We start from the raw sequence: 25,052 nt of genomic DNA on the forward strand, positions 1-25,052 counted from the left end.
GTCACTTGTGTCAACAACGTGAGCGCACTGAAGCGTAATTCAGCAAGTGACTTCAGCCTCTGTCGCTCAGGACAGGAGACGCGCGCTGTTGCTCGCTCTGGCTGACTCATTCTCTTCCTCTAAAGCAAAAAAAAAAAAAAAAAAATACGTTTATCATCTGCCACAGTCATGGCTGAAAAATTGAAAAAATCTTCAGATCTGAACGACTGTCGCTCGCGGTTTGAGAATGAGCTGGCTTATAAACTACGAAAAAAAAATCACTCAGTGCGGGATCAAGAGCTAGAACTGAATCGTCCAAACACAAGCATGTTAATACAAACATTGGTGAGGTGTTGGTGAGAGAGCGTCAGAGTGAGTCAAGTTCACAGTGACAAGGAATTTCTAACTTAGGAGTCCCTTGTACTCTGTATAAATCTTGTGATTCTTCTCTTTCTTCTTCTTCTTCTTCTTCTTCTTCTTCTTCTTATTATTATTATTATTATTATTATTATTATTATTATTATTATTATTATTATTATTATTATTATTATTATTATTATTATCATTATCATCATTATATTCATGGGGAGGCACTAAACCCTTAGGGATCCCACAAAGATTGCATAAAAGGAAGGTAAACAAATTTGATCCAAGGGAAGGATGACTAGTTCCTTGAATCAAGAGCCTCACATCAGCATCAACACCATGCTGCTTTTCATTTAAATGACGGATCCAAAATATTTTTCAGTCGTTAGGCTTTACGTTTCAGTGAACACAAAAAGAACACCATTCGCAGCATCTGTGAAGCATTGTTCACTTCAGGAATACAATGATATTTCAAGAGACGGTGGCGAATATTGTGGTGTTGCATTGCTGATGGTGAGGAAGGGTGGCCTTGGGAATATATAACAGAAGGGCCATCCGCCTTCCTTCTCCAGTGTGTCTCAGGCAGCAGACATGACTAGTGTTCTTGTTCAGACTCTCCTGCTGGGTGTCATCAGCCTCACCCTCCACACAGGTACTGGGAATTTAGACCTCCGTCAGCCTTCATCTCTTATAGTTCAGACTTACTGCTGGGTGTCCCCAGCCTCGCCCTCCCGCACGCAGTACTAACTCAGGCCTTGTTAGGTAAGACACATATGAAACAGGTATCTTTATTTCGAAATAAAGATACCTAACTGTTGCATATGTGTCTTACCTAACAACCTGTCGGTATTTTATACCATTTTAATATTCAACTCAGGCTTTAGCATCGCTCTCTTGCACATAAAGGTCAGTGGTATTTATTCTTTATTCCTCTTCTGTGATTCATTCCAAGATATAGTTGAGGAGAATGTATTTATCCTCATCTTCACACAATACTGTTTTCCTCTCCCTGCTACACCAACCTGCCGTGGCCAGTTTAAGAGCAACGAAGTCAGTCTGGGCTGATGATACCCACTTCAAAAATTTCTGAAGAATTTTCGAACTGGGTTTGTCACTACGCAAAGAAAATGGATAAAAAAAATTAATGAATCGCATTTGTTCCTGTCGATTTACCAGCCATCTACGGTATAAATGGCTAAGGATTGATTCCTATCCTCTTTCTTTTCAAGACTGGAAAGAAAAGTTACAGATATGAATAAACTAATGTGATAACGAATGTAAGTAGGAGTATCAGGTATATCCGAATGTTCGTGAGACAAAAATGGGAAACCAGAGATCCTGTAGTGAAAGATACATAAAAAAGAATGTAATAAGCAGTACGAAGCGAGCAGAACTAGGAAGGTGTCAACATATGTGGACTACGACTCTTCATCCTTCCATCAGCAGAAATAAGAAATATTGTAAGAGTCAAGGAAAGAGTCTTTATGAAAGAATTCGACGAGCTTCTTCGGAAGGTGTCTCAAGAGCCGGCCCGACTCAGGCAAGAGTAGAAAAACTCTTCACCAAAACCCGGGACTTAGGAGAGGGAACCATATGACGATGTTTCGGTGACTATTCCAGGACGGGGCGAAATTTCCTCATCAGCTGTTTCTCCCGAGCGAGTTTTTTTTTTTTTTTAGCAAATTGTTATATCCACGGTACTAAAATTTTCATTCTTTCTGGAAAATCTTTTAAAACTAAACTCACATTCTGTCAGTCTCTTCCATTTCTCTAAAACACAGCAAAAAGAGGTACTGTATAAATAATAATGTGTGTATATTCTGTGGTGCAGCAGTGGAGGCTGTGGAGGAGCAGTGTGGGACGCTCACCTCCCACATGGAGTGGAACGGCAGCTACATAGCCAATTTCTCCTCTCAGACCCTGAGACCATTCCTGGGTCTGAACGTGACGTTCACCTTCAATCTTCCCGTCACCAGAGTCAACGTTAGTCAGAGATAATTTATTTTCTTGCAGCACGTTAGTTTACTCTGTTATCGTTAAAGCCTATGCTTTAATATCCGAAAATTAATTAAATCTGCCTGGTGGATTTTTCCCGATAATAAATAAATTCAAACAAAAATTAACTAAAATTCTAGTTTTTAAAAGCAAATTTTATAAATATTTGTCATATTTTTTTCACACAGAACTGGGGGGGTTCCTCCAAAAAGATAAACGACACTCACTTCAGGTTGATCACCGGATACAAGTTTGCTGAGACCGGGACCTACGTCAACTTCCAGTTCAATGTGTTCTACGAGGGAAACAGCAAACCTTTGATCATCGCTATTGACATGAACGGCCAGGACGCTTGTGGTGACACTAACATGTTTCTATATTATGTCAGATTTTAAATGGAATACTTTATTTGTTATGGCGCAGCCTTTATTACTATGGTCTATATTTTCCTTGTATTACTTGCATCGCCAACATTCTTCAGGTCTCCACCTTCCTTCTCTCGCATCCACAACATTCTTCAGGTCTCTACCTTCCTTCTCTCACTTGCATCCCCAACATTCTTCAGGTCTCCACCTTCCTTCTCTCACTTGCATCCCCAACATTCTTCAGGTCTCTGCCTTCCTTCTTTCACTTGCATACCCATCATTCTTTAATTCTCTACCTTCCTTCTCTCACTTGCATCGCCAACATTCTTCAGGTCTCCACCTTCCTTCTCTCGCATCCCCAACATTCTTCAGGTCTCTAACTTCCTTCTCTCACTTGCATCCCCAACATTCTTCAGGTCTCTGCCTTCCTTCTCTCACTTGCATCCCCAACATTCTTCAGGTCTCTAACTTCCTTCTCTCACTTGCATCCCCAACATTCTTCAGGTCTCTAACTTCCTTCTCTCACTTGCATCCCCAACATTCTTCAGGTCTCTACCTCACCTCTGGTCTCGATCTCACATTTTTCATTGTCACTGCCAACATTCTTTAGACTTTTATTTCCTTTCCTGAACATCACTAACATTCCTGAAGTCTCTGAAGCGGTGGTGTGAGAGGAGCTCCCGCCTCTTACATCACCAACATCGCTCAGTTTTACGTACCTCATTACACATTTCGCCTTTTCTTCTTGCAGACGGGTCGGTGGTGTGGGTACCAGGTCCTTCCCCCGTGCAGCCTTGTCAACCCACCGGGATGAAGAAGTACGATTACAGCCAGGTTAGTGGTGCCTCCTCCAACCTGACAGAATAAACCTCTTTTTATCAAATGCTGTTAATCTGAATCTCCAGATATAATGCTGTAACTCCCACAATAACGAGTAATTAGCAAAACTTCGAAATCGTCAACATTTCCCAACAATGTTTTGTTCCTGGGTTACACGCGTTTACCACTTAAACGCGTAATTACGCAGTATTCCAATAATTTCTGGTCTATCGGCCAATGATTTAAACGTATATTCTGCTGCATTACGTCTATTGAAATTTATTCCTTTGCTTAACAGCAAAATTAGATAGTTTGTGAGAGCATTTGAAGCTCACACCTGTACACAGGTGAACAGACACACCTGCCGCTGCACGCAGATGTTCCCTTTATTTATCTTATCTCCCCTATTCATCCCTATGTATCCTCGTCTTACTCGGAAAAGAGTTTATGGTCACTCAATATCCTGACACTCATGTACTCGAGTAAAAGTAGCCAGTCCTCTGTCACAGGCTCTGTGCATGTCCTTCCTGTTCTACGAGGCTCAGAGGTCTGGTCAACTGCCTGAGGAGCAGCGCGTCACCGGCTGGAGGTGGAACTCAGCCATGAACGATGGTGCTGATGTGGGTCATGACCTGACTGGAGGCTACTACGATGGTGAGAGATAGAAGTAGTAGTAGTAGTAGTCGTAGCAGTAGTAGTAATAGTAGTATCAGTATTAGTAGTAATCTCAATAATACCTGGTTGTGAAATTTACAGGGCATTTAAAATATACAAAACTCAATAATAACAAGAACAAAACTATTTTGTGTGTGTTTGTATACCATCAGCTGCAGCACCACTAACCTGACTCTAGCTGGAACCATTTATCTTCACGACAGCTGGTGACCACGTCAAGTTCGGCTTCCCAATGGCCTTCACAGCCACCGTCCTGGCCTGGGGCCTCCTCGACTTTCGTGAAGGTTATGATAAAGCCGGTGAGTACTGCACTGTGCTAAGCTTATCATAGCAAATATACAGTGTTAAAGTTTGTATCTAAGGGAACTTGTCCAGTAATTTAATTCTACCTCTTCCATAAAGTTTATATATATATATATATATATATATATATATATATATATATATATATATATATATATATATATATATATATATATATATATATATATATATATATATATATATAACATACTGGATTCAGTGTGAACCCGGTTGCTGCACTTTAGGAAAAGAGTACTGTGTAGTGTTATGATTTGTGATAATTATTTAAAGTGGCTTGTGCTTTCAAGGTTAAGAGATAGATGCAGCTGAAGGGCATCTGATCCTAGGAACCGGAGCTAATTCTTTCCCTCCACAGATCACACTTGACTGTCTCCCATTTCCCAGGCACTGTGTAATCTCTACTGGTTTAGCGCTTCCCTCTTGTAGCAATTAATAATAATAATAATAATGCGTCAAACGTTTTCAAAAACGTAAAAGCAAATCCAGAAATATTCATAAACACGATAATAACACTTGCCATCAACATCACTCTGCATCACCACGCAAAAATTCTATGAGCTTCTCCATATCACATCATCATTACCTCCTTTAATACATGTCTGTGGCAAATACAACCATAAAAATGTTCTACAACACGTGTTACTACACGTCTCCACGACGTTCACGACACGTCGCTGTTCAGAGAGCTAAAGTGCTGCTGCATCTACAGGTCAGACGGAATACGGTCGAGCTGCTATCAAATGGGCCACCGACTACTTCCTGAAGGCTCACACAGGCGAATACGAACTGTACGGCCAGGTTTGTTGATCTTGTGCTCGCCAACACCAGCTGAAAATTGTTGCAGGTTGTCTGCAATCACCAGAAAACTAGCTGACACCTGCTGCAGCTTGTCTGTCATCACCACAATACTACCTGACACTGTTAAACCTGCAGCAAGCTGGCTAAGGTGTAAAAGTATTCTAAGCTAGTGGATATCAGTGCTAATAACCACTACCAGTACACTGAAAGGTATTGGTCAGTGATAAACTGGTCACTTGCTGCCAGTAACAGGTTGACAAATTACCACAGTCATTATACTAGCAGACCTCTCTAGAATCATGTTGGTTAACTTCCTCTGCTAATATATACCTCACTTTGACAAGAGTTGTTATGTTCAATATTCGGCGGATGATTGTAATTGTGATGATTTGTGCATTAACAACTTGTACTTAAATGATTAGCTTAGCACATGTTATTTCATTACGATAAATTTCTGCTTTACTTAAATTTAAAAAAGAAATCACTAATTGACTCTGAATCTGACAGTAATTAAGAACAGGTTAAGGTGCTGCTGCTGACTCTACTCCTGGCGATTATGTACTCTGAATCTTGCAGGATTTAATGTTGAACCTCCATGGCTAGCAGTGTCACATACACTGAATCTTGCAGTATTTAATGGTGACCACTATGGCTGGTACTGACATATATATATTCTGAATCTTGCTTGAGGTTAAAGTTCTTTTGATGGCTGACAGGTTGGCTCAGGTCATCTTGATCACGATTTCTGGGGTCGACCTGAAGACATGGTGATGAAGCGACCGTCTATGAAGATTGACAGAGACGCTCCAGGTTAGTACTATGGCGCTCGTGGCTGACGATTTTCTTTAAGACAGTGAGATAACTGACATTAACGGAATACAATTACGACAGTGCGTATTCTTTGCATGGGACTGAAAAAGGCCATTGGTTAGCGGAACTTCTCATCGGTGGCTAGTTCGGTGGCTGCACGATCCGTGAAGCGTATCCTCCTTACTGTATCACCCCAGTCCCCTGCATCTCATGGCACGCGATTGGAATAGTGCAGAGTGCGCCACAAGTTTGTAATGCGGGTATGTAGATAAATGGTTCAGAGAACGAAGAAGCTGATAAGCTAGAAACATGTGCAACACTTGGGTATCTTTACTGAGGAAACGTTTCGCCACACAGTGACTTCATCAGTCCAGTACAAAGAAAATGGTGAAAATTAGAAGGAATACCAGGTAATCAGTCCCTCAGCCTGGAGTCGCTATAACAGTGTGGCTGGCCTCACAGTGGTAGTAACAGTGTGGTTGCCCTGACAATGGTAATAACGGTGTGGTTGTCCCAACAATTGTACTAACAGTCTGGTTGTCCTAACATAGGTAGTAACAGTCTGGTTGTCCTAACAAGGGTAGTAACAGTCTGGTTGTCTTGACAGGAACAGAGTTGGCCTGCGAGACAGCTGCTGCCTTGGCTGCCGCCTCCCTTGTCTTCAAGGTAATATTCCCATGTGAAGGGGCTCTTGATCTGAGAGGTGGAACTGCCCCCTCCCATTCCTCGGATCAATCTTCATTGCCACCCATTCAACACTGTATCAACCATACGGCTGTATATCTTTTAATAATATCAATTACAATAACAATAATTACAATAATAATTATTACTACTAATAATAATTATGATTACTACTACTACTAATAATAATTACTACTGCTATAAAAATAATAATAATCACTACTACTACTAATAATAATAATGATTACTACTATTAATAATAATAATAATAATCGTTACTATTGCTAATAATAATAATTACTAATACTCATAATACTAATAATAATAATAATAATAATATCTGTGGGTGTGGTGCAGGAGGCTGATCCGGTGTACTCAGTCCAGCTGCTGAAGGTGGCCGAGGAGCTGTTCTCCTTCGGGGATGAGTACCGCCTTGAGTACCACCAATCCATCCCCGACGTTTTCCCCTTCTACAGGTAAATCTCACGGTCGCTCGTGTCAGCGTGGCTACCTATCGACTATCGAATACCTGAGCGTCATTAAGGCTACATGTATACCGTTCATCATCTGTCAGTGTATTACCTTTAACAGGGATTAAAGTGAACGCTCTCTCTCTCTCTCTCTCTCTCTCTCTCTCTCTCTCTCTCTCTCTCTCTCTCTCTCTCTCTCTCTCTCTCTCTCTCGACCGACCGACCGACTTGTTGAAAAAAAAAAAAAAAAAAAAAAAATATATATATATATATATATATATATATATATATATATATATATATATATATATATATATATATATATATATATATATATATATATATATATATATATATATGTCGTGCCGAATATGTAAAACTGGTCAATTAGCAAGAACTCATTTAAAATTAAGTCTTTTCTAAAATTTTCTCTTATACGTTTAAAGATATATTTTTTTCATTAATGTTAAAGTAAAAAAAAATAATTTTGCACCAAAAGGAACTTAGAAAACTTACCTAACCTTATTATAACAAGAACAATTTATTTTAGCCAAATCCAACTAAATATATTTTAGATTTGTTTACAATAATTTAATACTAAACAAACACAGTGAAATATATTTTTTTTCGTTAGGTTCAGAATGATTTTGGCGAAATTATTGCATACACAAATTTTCACTTGTCCTATATGGCAAGATGAGCGTTGCTAATTAAGCTAAGATCGCAAGTTGTGCCTATTCGGCACGACATATTTATATAGACGGCCGACTTGTTAAAAAAAAAAAATATTTATACACGTATACCCACTCACGAATGGTGAAGTGTCCGTCGGCAAGTGCCTTTGACAACTGGTAACTAAGTAGCATGACATTCTAGATCGTGTATTCTGTACAGCAAGTCACACATAACCAACATATTAGGGAGGTAGCTTCAGATGATGTATGATGTTTCGGTCCGTCCTGGGCCATTATTTATATCCAAGACAGAGCGAAACGTCGTCTGAAGTTTACCTTCAAGATTGTGGGTTAAGTTTAAATTATTAGAGCCACGGCTTAGCGAATATTCTTGTTTTTGTTTTTAATAATAATAATAATAATAATAATAATAATAATAATAATAATAATAATAATAATAATAATAATAATAATAATAATAATAATAATAATAATAATAATATACTTCTACTACCACTACTGCTGCTGCTACTACAATAATAATAATAATAATAATAATAATAATAATAATAATATAGTAGTAGGTTGGTAGACAGCAACCACCCAGGGAGGTACTACCGTCCTACCAAGTGAGTGTAAAACGAAGCCTGTGATTGTTTTACATGATGGTAGGATTGCTGATGTCTTTTGTCTGTCTCATAAATATGCAAGATTACAGGCATGTCTTGCTACTTCTACTTACACTTAGGTCACACTACACATACATGTACACATTTATTTATACACACTCATCTGAGTTTTCTTTGATTTTATCTTAATAGTTCTTGGTCTTATTAATTTTCCTTTTATATCCATGGGGAAGTGGAATAAGAATCTTTCCTCCGTAAGCCATGCGTGTTGTAAAAGTCAACTAAAATGCCGGGAACAATGGGCTAGTAACCCCTTTTCCTGTAAAGATTACTAAAAAGAATAAGAAGAAGAAAATTGTCAAAGTGGGAAGTCTGAATGTGCGTGGATGTTGTGCAGATGATAAGAAAGAGATGATTGTGGATGTTATGAATGAGAAAAAGCTGGATGTCCTGGCTTTAAGTGAAACAAAGCTGAAGGGGGTGGGAGAGTTTCAGTGGAGAGGAATAAATGGGATTAGGTCAGGGGTTTCAAATAGAGTTAGAGCTAAAGAAGGAGTAGCAATAATGTTGAAGGATAAGCTATGGCAGGAAAAGAGGGACTATAAATGTATTAATTCAAGGATTATGTGGAGCAAAATAAAGATTGGATGTGAAAAGTGGGTTATAATAAGCGTGTATGCACCTGGAGAAGAGAGAAGTGTAGAGGAGAGAGAGAGATTTTTGGGAAATGTTGAGTGAATGCGTGGGGAGTTTTGAATCAAGTGTGAGAGTAATGGTGGTTGGGGATTTTAATGCTAAAGTGGGTAAAAATGTTATGGAGGGAGTAGTAGGTAAATTTGGGGTGCCAGGGGTAAATGTAAATGGGGAGCCTTTAATTGAGCTATGTGTAGAAAGAAATTTGGTAATAAGTAATACATATTTTATGAAAAAGAGGATAAATAAATATACAAGGTATGATGTAGCACGTAATGAAAGTAGTTTATTAGATTATGTATTGGTGGATAAAAGGTTGATGGGTAGGCTCCAGGATGTACATGTTTATAGAGGGGCAACTGATATATCGGATCATTATTTAGTTGTAGCTACAGTTAGAGTAAGAGGTAGATGGGAAAAGAGGAAGGTGGCAACAACAAGTAAGAGGGAGGTGAAAGTGTATAAACTAAGGGAGGAGGAAGTTCGGGTGAGATATAAGCGACTATTGGCAGAAAGGTGGGCTAGTGCAAAGATGAGTAGTGGGGGGGTTGAAGAGGGTTGGAATAGTTTTAAAAATGCAGTATTAGAATGTGGGGCAGAAGTTTGTGGTTATAGGAGGGTGGGGGCAGGAGGAAAGAGGAGTGATTGGTGGAATGATGAAGTAAAGGGTGTGATAAAAGAGAAAAAGGTAGCTTATGAGAGGTTTTTACAAAGCAGAAGTGTTATAAGAAGAGCAGAGTATATGGAGAGTAAAAGAAAGGTAAAGAGAGTGGTGAGAGAGTGCAAAAGGAGAGCAGATGATAGAGTGGGAGAGGCACTGTCAAGAAATTTTAATGAAAATAAGAAAAAATTTTGGAGCGAGTTAAACAAGTTAAGAAAGCCTAGGGAAAATATGGATTTGTCAGTTAAAAACAGAGTAGGGGAGTTAGTAGATGGGGAGATGGAGGTATTGGGTAGATGGCGAGAATATTTTGAGGAACTTTTAAATGTTAAGGAAGAAACAGAGGCAGTAATTTCATGCACTGGTCAGGGAGGTATACCATCTTTTAGGAGTGAAGAAGAGCAGAATGTAAGTGTGGGGGAGGTACGTGAGGCATTACGTAAAATGAAAGGGGGTAAAGCAGCTGGAACTGATGGGATCATGACAGAAATGTTAAAAGCAGGGGGGGATATAGTGTTGGAGTGGTTGGTACTTTTGTTTAATAAATGTATGAAAGAGGGGAAGGTACCTAGGGATTGGCAGAGAGCATGTATAGTCCCTTTATATAAAGGGAAAGGGGACAAAAGAGACTGTAAAAATTACAGAGGAATAAGCTTACTGAGTATACCAGGAAAAGTGTACGGTAGGGTTATAATTGAAAGAATTAGAGGTAAGACAGAATGTAGGATTGCGGATGAGCAAGGAGGTTTTAGAGTGGGTAGGGGATGTGTAGATCAGGTGTTTACATTGAAGCATATATGTGAACAGTATTTAGATAAAGATAGGGAGGTTTTTATTGCATTTATGGATTTAGAAAAGGCATATGATAGAGTGGATAGAGGAGCAATGTGGCAGATGTTGCAAGTATATGGAATAGGTGGTAAGTTATTAAATGCTGTAAAGAGTTTTTATGAGGATAGTGAGGCTCAGGTTAGGGTGTGTAGAAGAGAGGGAGACTACTTCCCGGTAAAAGTAGGTCTTAGACAGGGATGTGTAATGTCACCATGGTTGTTTAATATATTTATAGATGGGGTTGTAAAGGAAGTAAATGCTAGGGTGTTTGGGAGAGGGGTGGGATTAAATTATGGGGAATCAAATTCAAAATGGGAATTGACACAGTTACTTTTTGCTGATGATACTGTGCTTATGGGAGATTCTAAAGAAAAATTGCAAAGGTTAGTGGATGAGTTTGGGAATGTGTGTAAAGGTAGAAAGTTGAAAGTGAACATAGAAAAGAGTAAGGTGATGAGGGTGTCAAATGATTTAGATAAAGAAAAATTGGATATCAAATTGGGGAGGAGGAGTATGGAAGAAGTGAATGTTTTCAGATACTTGGGAGTTGACGTGTCGGCGGATGGATTTATGAAGGATGAGGTTAATCATAGAATTGATGAGGGAAAAAAGGTGAGTGGTGCGTTGAGGTATATGTGGAGTCAAAAAACGTTATCTATGGAGGCAAAGAAGGGAATGTATGAAAGTATAGTAGTACCAACACTCTTATATGGGTGTGAAGCTTGGGTGGTAAATGCAGCAGCAAGGAGACGGTTGGAGGCAGCGGAGATGTCCTGTCTAAGGGCAATGTGTGGTGTAAATATTATGCAAAAAATTCGGAGTGTGGAAATTAGGAGAAGGTGTGGAGTTAATAAAAGTATTAGTCAGAGGGCAGAAGAGGGGTTGTTGAGGTGGTTTGGTCATTTAGAGAGAATGGATCACAGTAGAATGACATGGAAAGCATATAAATCTATAGGGGAAGGAAGGCGGGGTAGGGGTCGTCCTCGAAAGGGTTGGAGAGAGGGGGTAAAGGAGGTTTTGTGGGTAAGGGGCTTGGATTTCCAGCAAGCGTGCCTGAGCGTGTTAGATAGGAGTGAATGGAGACGAATGGTACTTGGGACCTGACGATCTGTTGGAGTGTGAGCAGGGTAATATTTAGTGAAGGGATTCAGGGAAACCGGTTATTTTCATATAGTCGGACTTGAGTCCTGGAAATGGGAAGTACAATGCCTGCACTTTAAAGGAGGGGTTTGGGATATTGGCAGTTTGGAGGGATATGTTGTGTATCTTTATATGTGTATGCTTCTAGACTGTTGTATTCTGAGCACCTCTGCAAAAACAGTGATAATGTGCGAGTGTGGTGAAAGTGTTGAATGATGATGAAAGTATTTTCTTTTTGGGGATTTTCTTTCTTTTTTTTGGGTCACCCTGCCTCGGTGGGAGACGGCCGACTTGTTGAAAAAAAAAAAAAAAAAAAAAATAATAATAATAATAATAATAATAATAATAATAATAATAATAATCTTGATACCGATGATGTCCAGATCGTACAGTGGGTACGGAGATGAGTTACTGTGGGGCGCACTGTGGCTCTACCGTGCTACTGGTGATACCAGGTACCTCAACAAGGCTCAGGCAGCTTGGGAGGAATTCAACCTGGGTAAAGCGGACAAGCATTTCTCTTGGGACGACAAGAAGCCCGGTGCTTATGTAAGTCAATTATCTTTTCTCTTTCTCTTTTTCCCTTTTCCTCGAGGCAACAAGAGTTAACGTATGTTGTGATTTTTTATTTCGATTGCTATGTGATTTGGGGAAGGGACAGGTGGATGAAAGAGAAGATTGGACATCTTTACTGTGGATCATCTCAAGGTTCCATCGTCAACCGTGCTCTCTGTATTAAACTGATCAAGCCACTGGCTGGAGAAATATTCTCAGAGTAGAGATGCACTGGTGTGTCACAAGCGACTAATTCATCTTCCAATATTTTCAATTTGTACCTTTTTTTTTTTGCACAAGAACTATCCTAGAAATCTAATTATGACTTTCAAAAAAATTACGGCATATAAAATACCAGAATTCACCTGTAATAACTGTCGTGAATGACTCCCTGTGAGCTGTGAACTTAGTGAGAAATAGTCTCTTATCTGTGATCTCTCCCCAGGCCCTGGGCTGGATGCTGCAGCCTAATAACACCATGTATGAGGACGCTCTCAAAGCCTACCTTAGTTTCCTGAAGATTGACGCCCCGTACACCCCTGGCGGCCTTGTTTACCTCGATCACTGGGGCTCGAACCGCCATTCTGCCAATGCAGCCTTCATCTCTCTCTGGGTCAGTCTACCAATACGTTTTACAGGCTTGGAATTAAGACTGAATACAAGGGAGAGGCGGTGTGTTCACTGTGTATATGTGTGCTGCCCCTGTTCACCTAACAGTAAGTAGGTACATGGGCGTTAGCCAACTAGTGTGGGTCGCATCCTGGGAAGTGATAGAAATAAACAGAGGTAGGATAACAGCTCTTCGCCTGAAAAAAATATTTGTGCAAATAAAAAATAAAAGAGGAAGCTAAAAGGGACGAAAAGAGAGCAAACTGTAACAATAACACTCAGCAAAAATACACAAGAAATGGATGTTGCTTCCAGGCAGCCAAGTACGGTGACCCGGCGGAGGCAGCAGGTAACACAGCCTGGGCTGAGGGCCAGCTGGGCTACATCCTGGGAGACAACGGTCACTCCTTCGTCGTGGGCTTCGGTGTCGACCCCCCAACTCACTACCACCACCGAGCAAGGTACTCCCATACACACACCTCTATTGCCACACTTATATATATATATATATATATATATATATATATATATATATATATATATATATATATATATATATGTCGTGCCGAATAGGCAGAACTTGCGATCTTGGCTTAAATAGCAACGCTCATCTTGCCATATAGGACAAGTGAAAATTTGTGTATGCAATAATTTCGCCAAAATCATTCTGAACCTAACGAAAAAAATATATTTCACTGTGTTTGTTTAGTATTATATTACTGTAAACAAATCTAAAATATATTTAGTTCGGTTAGGCTAAAATAAATTGTTCTTGTTATAATAAGGTTAGGTAAGTTTTCTAAGTTCCTTTTGGTGCAAAATTATATTTTCTTACATAAACATTAATGAAAAAAATGTAACTTTAAACGTATAAGAGAAAATTTTAGAAAGGACTTAATTTTAAATGAGTTCTTGCTAATTGACCAGTTTTACATATTCGGCACGACATATATATATATATATATATATATATATATATATATATATATATATATATATATATATATATATATATATATATATATATATATATATATATATATATATATATATATTGTACTTCCCATTTCCCTGGAAATGGGAAGTGCAATGCCTGCACTCTAAAGGCGGGGTTTGGGATATTGGCAGTTTGGAGGGATATATTGTGTATTTTTATACGTATATACTTCTAAACTGTTGTGTTCTGAGCACCTCTGCAAAAACAGTGATTATGTGTGAGTGTGGTGAAAGTGTTGAATGACGATGAAAGTATTTTCTTTTTGGGGATTTTCTTTCTTTTTGGGTCACCCTGCCTCGGTGGGAGACGGCTAACTTGTTAAATATATATATATATATATATATATATATATATATATATATATATATATATATATATATATATATATATATATATATATATATATATATATATATATATATATATATATATATATATATATATATATATATATATATATATATATATATATATATGCAAAACAACCACTCTGAAATAGAGAAATTCCAAGCGCTTTCGTGGCTACTCACATTATCAAGGAACTATGAAAGTAAAGCATAATAGAATTTGGGAAGAATTTAATAATATACTGGACAAATAATAATTTTAAAAATTTTCTTGGGTAGAATAGTTTGTTGGTGGTTGTGCAAAGGACCTGTCCAGTTGGGCCGGCTCGCGTCAGGTGTTTAACCGTTGTGGGATCTGATAGTGAGGTGTTGGCCAGACCCCCTTATATACCTTCCTTGGATGCTTTACTTTCATAGTTCCTTGATAATGTGAGTAGTCACGAAAGCGCTTGGAATTTCTCTATTCTTTCAGAGTGGTTGTTTTGCATATTCTGAAATCACCTGTTTACTGTGATCTTATTGCATATATATATATATATATATATATATATATATATATATATATATATATATAGATATATACTTTTTTTTTTCAACAAGTTGGTCGTCTCCCACCGAGGCAGGGTGACCCCAAAAAAGAAAGAAAATCCCCAAAAAGAAAATACTTTCATCATCATTCAACACTTTCACCACACTCACACATTATCACTGCTTTTGCAGAGGTGCTCAGAATACAACAGTTTAGAAGCATATACGTATAAAGATACACAACATATCCCTCCAAACTGCCAATATCCCAAACCCCTCCTTTAAAGTGCAGGCATTGTACTTCCCTTTTCCAGGACTCAAGTCCGACTATATGAAAATAACCGGTTTCCCTGAATCCCTTCACTAAATATTACCCTGCTCACACTCCAACAGATCGTCAGGTCCCAAGTATCATTCGTCTCCATTCACTCCTATCTAACACGCTCATGCACGCTTGCTGGAAGTCCAAGCCCCTCGCCCACAAAACCTCCTTTACCCCCTCTTTCCAACCCTTTCGAGGACGACCCCTCCCCCTCTTTCCTTCCCCTATAGATTTATATGCTTTCCATGTCATTCTACTTTGATCCATTCTCTCTAAATGACCAAACCACCTCAACAACCCCTCTTCTGCCCTCTGACTAATGCTTTTATTAACTCCACACCTTCTCCTAATTTCCACACTCCGAATTTTCTGCATAATATTTACACCACACATTGCCCTTAGACAGGACATCCCCACTGCCTCCAACCGTCTGCTCGCTGCTGCATTTACCACCCAAGCTTCACATCCATATAAGAGTGTTGGTACTACTATACTTTCATACATTCCCTTCTTTGCCTCCATAGATAACGTTTTTTGACTCCACATATACCTCAACGCACCACTCACCTTTTTTCCCTCATCAATTCTATGATTAACCTCATCCTTCATAAATCCATCCGCCAACACGTCAACTCCCAAGTATCTGAAAACATTCACTTCTTCCATACTCCTCCTCCCCAATTTGATATCCAATTTTTCTTTATCTAAATCATTTGATACCCTCATCACCTTACTCTTTTCTATGTTCACTTTCAACTTTCTACCTTTACACACATCCTCAAACTCATCCACTAACCTTTGCAATTTTTCTTTAGAATCTCCCATAAGCACAGTATCATCAGCAAAAAGTAACTGTGTCAATTCCCATTTTGATTTTGATTCCCCATAATTTAATCCCACCCCTCTCCCGAACACCCTAGCATTTACTTCTTTTACAACACCATCTATAAATATATTAAACAACCATGGTGACATTACACATCCCTGTCTAAGACCTACTTTTACCGGGAAGTATTCTCCCTCTCTTCTACACACCCTAACCTGAGCCTCACTATCCTCATAAAAGCTCTTTACAGCATTTAGTAACTTACCACCTATTCCATATACTTGCAACATCTGCCACATTGCTCCTCTATCCACTCTATCATATGCCTTTTCTAAATCCATAAATGCAATAAAAACTTCCCTACCTTTATCTAAATACTGTTCACATATATGCTTCAATGTAAACACTTGATCTACACATCCCCTACCCACTCTGAAGCCTCCTTGCTCATCCGCAATCCTACATTCTGTCTTACCTCTAATTCTTTCAATTATAACCCTACCGTATATATATATATATATATATATATTTATATATATATATCTATATATATATATATATATATATATATATATATATATATATATATATATATATAAGAATTTTTATTTCTTAATCATTACATTTTTATAAACTTGTAAGGGATAATTTGGTTAAATTGTAAATATTAAACACTATCATTTTAGAAAAGTATTTTTTCTTATTTTACTTTTCATGATAATTATAGATATTCAGTATTGACAATTTAAAAAAAAAATGCGTGAGAAGGAAAGGCAAGTTGCAGGAGAAGCTTCTACTGGAGCCACATTTCGCTCTCTGTATAGCGAAATGTGTCAGTAAAATCTTTGCTGAAGTATGGCGTAACCGACAATTGGTAAAAAAAAAAAAAGCCTAATAAAGCCTAATATGGGTGAAATGTAATAAAATAATGTCTCTTGTATCCCGGTCATCCCCAGCTCGTGTCCGCTGCCTCCCCAGTCTTGTTCACAACACAACTGGGGCTACGTTCAGCCAGGACCCAACCCTAACATCCTCTATGGCGCTCTCGTTGGCGGCCCTAACCAGGTGAGTCTCACTCTCGTCGAAATAGCTAATTCTCGACAAACACACAGAGCCAGAGATGAGATAAATCGAGACTGTAAATACACACGCAGTGTATAAATAACAAAAGAAAGGCACAATACCGTGACTGGAACGATACACAAATAACCCGCACATAAAAGAGAGAAGCTGACGGCGACGTTTCGGTCGAACTTGGACCATTGACACAGTCACGTGACTTTGTCAATGGTCCAAGTCGGACCGAAACGTCGTCGTAAGCTTCTCTCTTTTATGTGCGGGTTATTTGTGTAACACACATAGTGTAGGCGGCATATATGAGTGTACGAAACTCTAAAAGAACTTTCAGGAGCATCAACAAAGAAGCATTGGACACCCTATACACAACATTGGACACCCTATACACAACATTGGACACCCTATACACAATATTGGACACCCTATACACAATATTGGACACCCTATACACAACATTGGACACCCTATACACAACATTGGACACCCTGTACACAACATTGGACACCCAATACATAACATTGGACACCCTATACACAACATTGGACACCCTATACACAACCTTGGACACCCTATACACAACATTGGACACCCTGTACACAACATTGGACACCCTATACACAACATTGGATACCCTATACACAACATTGGACACCCTATACACAACATTGAACACCCTATACACAACATTGGGCACCCTATACACAACATTGGACACCCTATGCACAACACTGAACACCCTATACACAACATTGGACACCATATACACAACATTGGACACCATATACACAACACTGGACACCATATGCACAACACTGGACACCCTATACACAACATTGGACACCATATACACAACATTGGACACCATATACACAACACTGGACACCCTATACACAACATTGGACACCCTATACACAACATTGGACACCCTATACACAACATTGGACACCCTATACACAACATTGGATACCATATACACAACATTGGACACCATATACACAACACTGGACACCCTATACACAATATTGGACACCTTATACACAACACTGGACGCCCTATACACAACATTGGACGCCCTATACACAACATTGGACACCCTATACTCAACATTGGACACCATATACACAACATTGGACACCATATACACAACATTGGACACCATATACACAACACTGGACACAATATACACAACATTGCATACCCTATACACAACATTGGACACCATATACACAACATTGGATACCCTATACACAACGAACGTCAGACCTGTCATAGTGTGTTCAGCACCGGCCTGCAAACCATGCTGGCCTGCAAGGAGAAGCTAAAAAAGAGAAGTAAACCTGATGATCTTCAAGGAAAGACCAACCAGAGGAGACATAATATCAACGTACAAGATACTCAGATGACCTGGCAGGGCAGAGCAGAAATTATTTTTTTAGTAGGCAAACAAGGACAGGTAGCAAGGTGGGGGCTGGGTGGGAATAAGTGAAAAAATATTGTCTTCCAGGCATATGTATGAAGGCAGGATGTCATTATCCGGAGGGATAGTCGGATACAAGGACCAGGAGGGATGAGGGTTTATGGGGATATATGTTAGAGGGTATATTGTAGGGATATTCATTGAGGTAAAAATAATGTTGGTGGGAAGCATCATAGTGGACACACCAAGATAATTGACGATCATCTTCTTCCTTGGATCTAGAGCCCTTCACCAGCATCAAGGCTCAGCAGTTGAAGGGAAGTATTAATAATGTGGAGTCTCTTACACTTCCCTCACTCAGTGACGGACAAGTTTTGTTTCTTTTTTTTTTCTTTTTTCAAATTCAAGACATGTCAACTATACCAAGTAAACTAAGAATAACAAGTATACCAAAGTATACCAATAACAGAAGACTCGATCATCACTAAAAAGACAAAACGCAGTTTCATCAGGCCCATAGGAGCCTCTGTGTTTTGATCCCTATTAAAACACAACACACACACACAGCCACGTAATGCAGGTGTGACGAATATATATAAGCTGACTGTCTGTTTCCCACAGGACGATGCTTATGAAGACATCCGTTCAGACTACACACGCAACCAGGCAGCTTGTGACTACAACGCTGCCTATACTGGAGCCTTGGCTGCCATGGTTGAGATCAGCTAGACGACTGCCGTACTGACTGCTGGGTCAGTTAGACCAATTAGACCAGACTGATGACTATCCTATCGAGTGTTGTGTAATGATAAGGCTTGCCGGTTAGAGCAGTTAGGCTACCATTTGACTGCTGTGTTATAACGATACTTGCCAGTTAGAACAAAGTTGGCAGTTAGGTTACCGTACAAAAAAAAAACTGCTGACCTAATTTTTCTAGATTATAAAAAACTTTCTCAATTTATTACCGAAAATAAATAAAAAAAAATATATATTGTTATTTACCTAATTGTTTTGATTTTTGGGATATTCAATAATTAATTTAATACAATTAAATTTATTAAAAAAACATATTTATCAAAAAGACCGTTAGCTGGGTAGTGTCAACTATCAACCTCTTAAAACAGTGTCTCATATTCATAAATATATACGAAAATACTCCCAGCTACAAGCAGCCTACTGTAATCAAAATTCTGTATTATTATTATGCATGGGAAGGGTTAAACCCGTAGTGGTCATACAAGGCATGGGAAATGGAAGAGAACCAGGTTTACCTAGAGAGGTTTTCGGGGGTCAACGCCCCCAAGGCCAGGTCTGAGACCGGGCAAGGCAGAGGAGGCTAGGTAAAACATTCTTAAGTGTCCCCATCTCCTGCAGGAGAGGAAAGATGTGATACGAAGAAGAGTTAAGGCTAATACAGAGTGAAGTTCTATACGGAATAATGAATATTTTTCATGGCACAGTGAGTGGAAGGATAATGGCACTCTAAAGGAAGTGCCAAGTGTTACAACCAATGGAAGCCTCGTATAACTTTACAAGGACCTAATTGGAAAAAAGTCACTGACTTTTTTTGAGTTATCCCAGGTAATTTACACGTATGTTACTATGTATATTAATTAGTGTAACTATTTATGTGTGCCTGTACCTAAATAAACTTACCTACTTACCGCTGGTAAACGGTCAAAGCTAAGCTTACGCTATGACCCATACGGGTCATAGTACAATGTGAACAGAGGCAGCAGGTATAAGGAAGCATGCCGTAGTCTAAATACTGAGGAAACACTACGAGCCTAGTACTCTGGGGGTATGCATAGTGACGAGCATATCACTAAAAGCGAATAAGAACAGAATAGCATCGGCAGCAGATGCGCGTCTACCAGACTCGAAAAAACACAGCTTACAGGAAAATCAACACAGAAACACTGGGGGTCCTGTAAACAACACGTCATACCTGTCAAAGTTTGTTCAGCAACGCCTGAATAATACACTTCATTTAGTAAATATGATAAAAGACAATCCAAAGATCTGCAACATGTCTGGTTTCTAAGTTCAGATGGATGACCTACAAGGATAGGCTAAGAGACGTGAACCTGATGATCCTAAAACCAGGGAAGACATGATATGAAAGCATTGAGAAGAGCAGATTTTTTGAAAGAGTAGACAAAGACAGGCTGAAAGTGAGGATATGAAAAATGAATATATATATATATATATATATATATATATATATATATATATATATATATATATATATATATATATATATATATATATATATATATATATATATATATATATATATATATATATATCCATGGGGAAGTGGAAAAGAAGTCTTCCTCCATAAGCCTTTCGTGTCGTCAGAGGCGACTAAATGCTGGGAGCAAGTGGCTAGTAACCCCTTCTATGTGTATATTACTAAAGATAAAAAGAGAACTTTTGTTTGTTTTTCTCTTTTGGGCCACCCTGCTACGGTGGGATATGGCCGGTTGTTGAAAGAAGAATATTTATATACAAAGGCTGGGTGCGATGTTTTTTAAGGGATGATCCGATGCAAGCACAATAATATTTCCTGAGGCGAAGTGGGTTTTGAAGGGGTGTAGGATTAGGGGATATGTATATGACTAGGGAATACTTATAAGGATATTCACCAAGATGACTTGAAATGAAGGGCTGGAGGGAATAATATTAGCGACGTTAAATGGAGAAGCGGGTGGAGTTAGAACAGGCCTAGATAATGATCGACAATATTCTTTGATCAACAGCCCTTCACCGGCATCAAGACACAATAGGGAAGTATAAATAATGTGGAGTGTCACACTCTCCCCCGTTCAACGAGAGACAAGTGATTTTTTTTCATCTTTCAAAATAAGGGCATAACATGTATACCAAGAACTGCATGCATACTAAGAATACCAAGGATACCAAGGATACCACTTAAAAAGACAAAATGCAGTTTCATCCGGGTCATAGGTGCCTCCCTATGTTTTGATCACTATCAAAATACAGAAGACAGGTAAAACACACACACACACACACACACAAAGTGGGAGCCTGTGACGAGTGGGGCTCCACAAGGGTCAGTCCTAGGACCTGTGCTGTTTCTGGCATTTGTGAACATGACGGAAGGAATAGACTCCGAAGTGTCCCTGTTTGCAGATGATGTGAAGTTGATGAGAAGAATTCAATCGGACAAGGACCAGGCAGAACTACAAAGGGATCTGGACAGGCTGCAAGCCTGGTCCAGCAATTGGCTCCTGGAGTTCAACCCCAACAAGTGCAAAGTCATGAAGATTGGGGAAGGGCAAAGAAGACCGCAGACGGAGTACAGTCTAGGGGGCCAGAGACTACAAACCTCACTCAAGGAAAAAGATCTTGGGATGAGTATAACACCAGCACATCTCCTGAGGCACACATCAACCAAATAACTGCTGCAGCATATGGGCGCCTAGCAAACCTAAGAACAGCATTCCGACATCTTAATAAGGAATCATTCAGGACCCTGTACACTGTGTACGTTAGGCCCATATTGGAGTATGCGGCACCAGTCTGGAACCCATACCTAGCCAAGAACGTAAAGAATCTAGAAAAAGTGCAAAGGTTTGCAACGAGACTAGTCCCAAAGCTAAGAGGTATGTCCTACAAGGAAAGGTTAAAGGAAATCGACCTGACGACACTGGAAGACAGGAGAGATAGGGGTGACATGATAAAGACATAAAATACTAAGAGGAATTGACAAGGTGGACAGAGACAATTTTCCAGAGATGGGATACAGCAACAAGGGGACACAGTTGGAAGTTGAAGACACATGAATCACAGGGATGTTAGGAAGTATTTCTTCAGTCACAGAGTAGTCAGAAGTTGAACAGTTTGGGAAGCGATGTAGTGGAGGCAGGATCCATACATAGCTTTAAGCAGAGGTATGATAAAGCTCATGGTTCAGGAAGTGACTTAGTAGCGACCAGTGAAGAGGCGGGACCAGGAGCTATGAATCTACCCCTGCAACCACAACTAGGTGAGTACACACACACACACACACACACACACACACACACACACACACACACACAGACACACACACACACACACACACACAGACACACACACACACACACACACACACACACACACACACACACACACAGACACAGACACAGACACACACACACACACACACACACACACACACACACACACACACACACACACACACACACACACACACACACACACATACACAGACACAGACACAGACACACACACACACACACACACACACACACACACACACACACACACACACACACACACACACACACACACACACACACACACACACACACATACACACATACAGCCACTTACCACTTACTCCCTAGTTAGTTCAGGTGTGACAAATATAAATTGATTGTTTTCCCCAGGACGGTGATTATGAAGACATCCGGTCGGACTACCAGCGCAACGAGGTAGCCTGCGACTACAACGCTGCCTATACTGGGGCCTTGGCTGCCATGGTTGATATCAGCTAGAATCCTGACTACTGTGTGATGACCATGATTGACAGCCCAGTTAGATGTCTAGCCTACTGATTGCTGAGTGTTATTTGTGTATTGTGTACTGATTGATGGGTCATGACTAGGCCTGCCAGTTAGATCTTGTGAAAAAAAATTACTGACCTAGTTTCCCTTTATTTTGAAGCTTTTCCAAATACATTATTAAAATTAACCTTTTAAAAACTTTCAGTTTGTAAATACGTAATTATTCAGATTTATGGTTTACAAAACAATTATTTTTCTATTAGTTTTTATTAGATATATGAATCACTCATTGACGAAAAACATTAGTTGACTAATAACCTTTATAGTCCCCTAAGCGTTATTATTAGTTAAGCCACGTAGTTAAGTATAATTAAATCATAACTGGAATACTAACAATATATATATATATATATATATGTATATATATATATGTATATATATTATATATGTATGTATGTATATATATATGTATGTATGTATATATATATATATATATATATATATATATACATATATATATGTCATGTCTGAGGGCAATGTGTGGTGTGAATATAATGCAGAGAATTCGTAGTTTGGAAGTTAGGAGGAGGTGCGGGATTACCAAAACTGTTGTCCAGAGGGCTGAGGAAGGGTTGTTGAGGTGGTTCGGACATGTAGAGAGAATGGAGCGAAACAGAATGACTTCAAGAGTGTATCAGTCTGTAGTGGAAGGAAGGCGGGGTAGGGGTCGGCCTAGGAAGGGTTGGAGGGAGGGGGTAAAGGAGGTTTTGTGTGCGAGGGGCTTGGACTTCCAGCAGGCATGCGTGAGCGTGTTTGATAGGAGTGAATGGAGACAAATGGTTTTTAATACTTGACGTGCTGTTGGAGTGTGAGCAAAGTAACATTTATGAAGGGATTCAGGGAAACCGGCAGGCCGGACTTGAGTCCTGGAGATGGGAAGTACAGTGCCTGCACTCTGAAGGAGGGGTGTTAATGTTGCAGTTTAAAAACTGTAGTGTAAAGCACCCTTCTGGCAAGACAGTGATGGAGTGAATGATGGTGAAAGTTTTTCTTTTTCGGCCCACCCTGCCTTGGTGGGAATCGGCCAGTGTGATAATAAAAAATAAAATAAAATATATATATATATATATATATATATATATATATATATATATATATATATATATATATATATATATATATATATATATATATATATCACCAATAAGGATTTATATGAAAACATTTTCTGTTAGGTTAGGTTCGTCAGGAAACAGGACATGTATTTCCTGACGCGGGTTTTTGTCAGAAGATGACCCGCCGCTGGGATTTTTTTGTCATCTGACCGAGGCCTTCTGCTGGCTTACTGGTCCACCCCTTTAAAAATTAATGGTCAACGTTATAACCATTTGTTTGTACATTTTCTGCTACTAGAGACTCAATGACCATAGGTTACCTGCAAGTTAGTGATGTACTTTGTTAATGCAGGAGGTGGAGTAGAGAAAGTAAGACTTAAATGGTTTATTGTAAAGCCACAAACTGTTTATTGCCTGTCAACGTCATAAGTAGGTAAAGTGGGTTTTTCAGTCCTAAGGACTGAAAAAGCAATTTCTGGAGAAACTTTTCCTTTAATAGTTAGATATATTGGCGGGCATAGGTAGGTAGTAGATTCGCCGGTATAATTGCCCGGTCCGGGCCTTTTCCAAGAGGTGACCCGGCCTTGGCTCCCTGTCGAGGGAGTGTCAGAGCAATCTCTGCCATGGTAGGAGGTACGAGTACCTCCTCGTCTTCTGGGTCCAACTGTCCCTAGGCCTAGCTCCATTCCCCGCCCCCACGGGGCTCGGAGGGAGAAGCTAGGCACCTTGGGTTGCCACAAACCTCGCCCACACTGGGCTCGAAGGGTGTGGCAGCTGCATAGCAGCAGACGATGTCAGGAGGCTCAAAGGC

The 25,052-nt window shown here is 39.4% G+C and overlaps 1 protein-coding gene across 2 annotated transcripts; it reads left to right on the plus strand.

Annotated features, from left to right (window-relative positions):
- The first annotated feature begins 928 nt into the window (after window positions 1-928).
- LOC128687877 (uncharacterized) lies at window positions 929-23,473 on the plus strand. 2 transcript variants are annotated; one of them, XM_053775440.2, is made up of 15 exons: window positions 929-997; window positions 2,177-2,328; window positions 2,529-2,697; window positions 3,457-3,539; window positions 4,034-4,178; window positions 4,403-4,498; window positions 5,233-5,321; window positions 6,038-6,131; window positions 6,739-6,797; window positions 7,173-7,291; window positions 12,297-12,462; window positions 12,914-13,081; window positions 13,393-13,538; window positions 17,054-17,162; window positions 23,010-23,473. In XM_053775440.2, exons 1-15 carry the CDS (start codon window positions 937-939, stop codon window positions 23,115-23,117), a joined length of 1,764 nt encoding a protein of 587 aa, XP_053631415.2. In that variant the 5' UTR covers window positions 929-936; the 3' UTR covers window positions 23,118-23,473. The 2 variants fall into 2 exon arrangements, with proteins under 2 accessions (XP_053631415.2, XP_069939601.1); XM_070083500.1 differs by lacking the exon at window positions 23,010-23,473 and adding an exon at window positions 19,213-19,501.
- Window positions 23,474-25,052: the final 1,579 nt, after the last annotated feature.

This window comes from Cherax quadricarinatus, chromosome 10 (assembly GCF_038502225.1).
Source record: "Cherax quadricarinatus isolate ZL_2023a chromosome 10, ASM3850222v1, whole genome shotgun sequence".
Taxonomy (NCBI): Eukaryota; Metazoa; Arthropoda; class Malacostraca; order Decapoda; family Parastacidae; genus Cherax; species Cherax quadricarinatus.

Bases quoted from the DNA above. Each gene is read 5' to 3' on its own strand.
- LOC128687877 (XM_053775440.2), top strand. From the start codon at position 937: ATGACTAGTGTTCTTGTTCAGACTCTCCTGCTGGGTGTCATCAGCCTC. The intron at 3,540-4,033 runs GTTAGTGGTGCC...CCTCTGTCACAG, and splicing joins AGAAGTACGATTACAGCCAG to GCTCTGTGCATGTCCTTCCT. The intron at 13,082-13,392 runs GTCAGTCTACCA...TGTTGCTTCCAG, and splicing joins CAGCCTTCATCTCTCTCTGG to GCAGCCAAGTACGGTGACCC.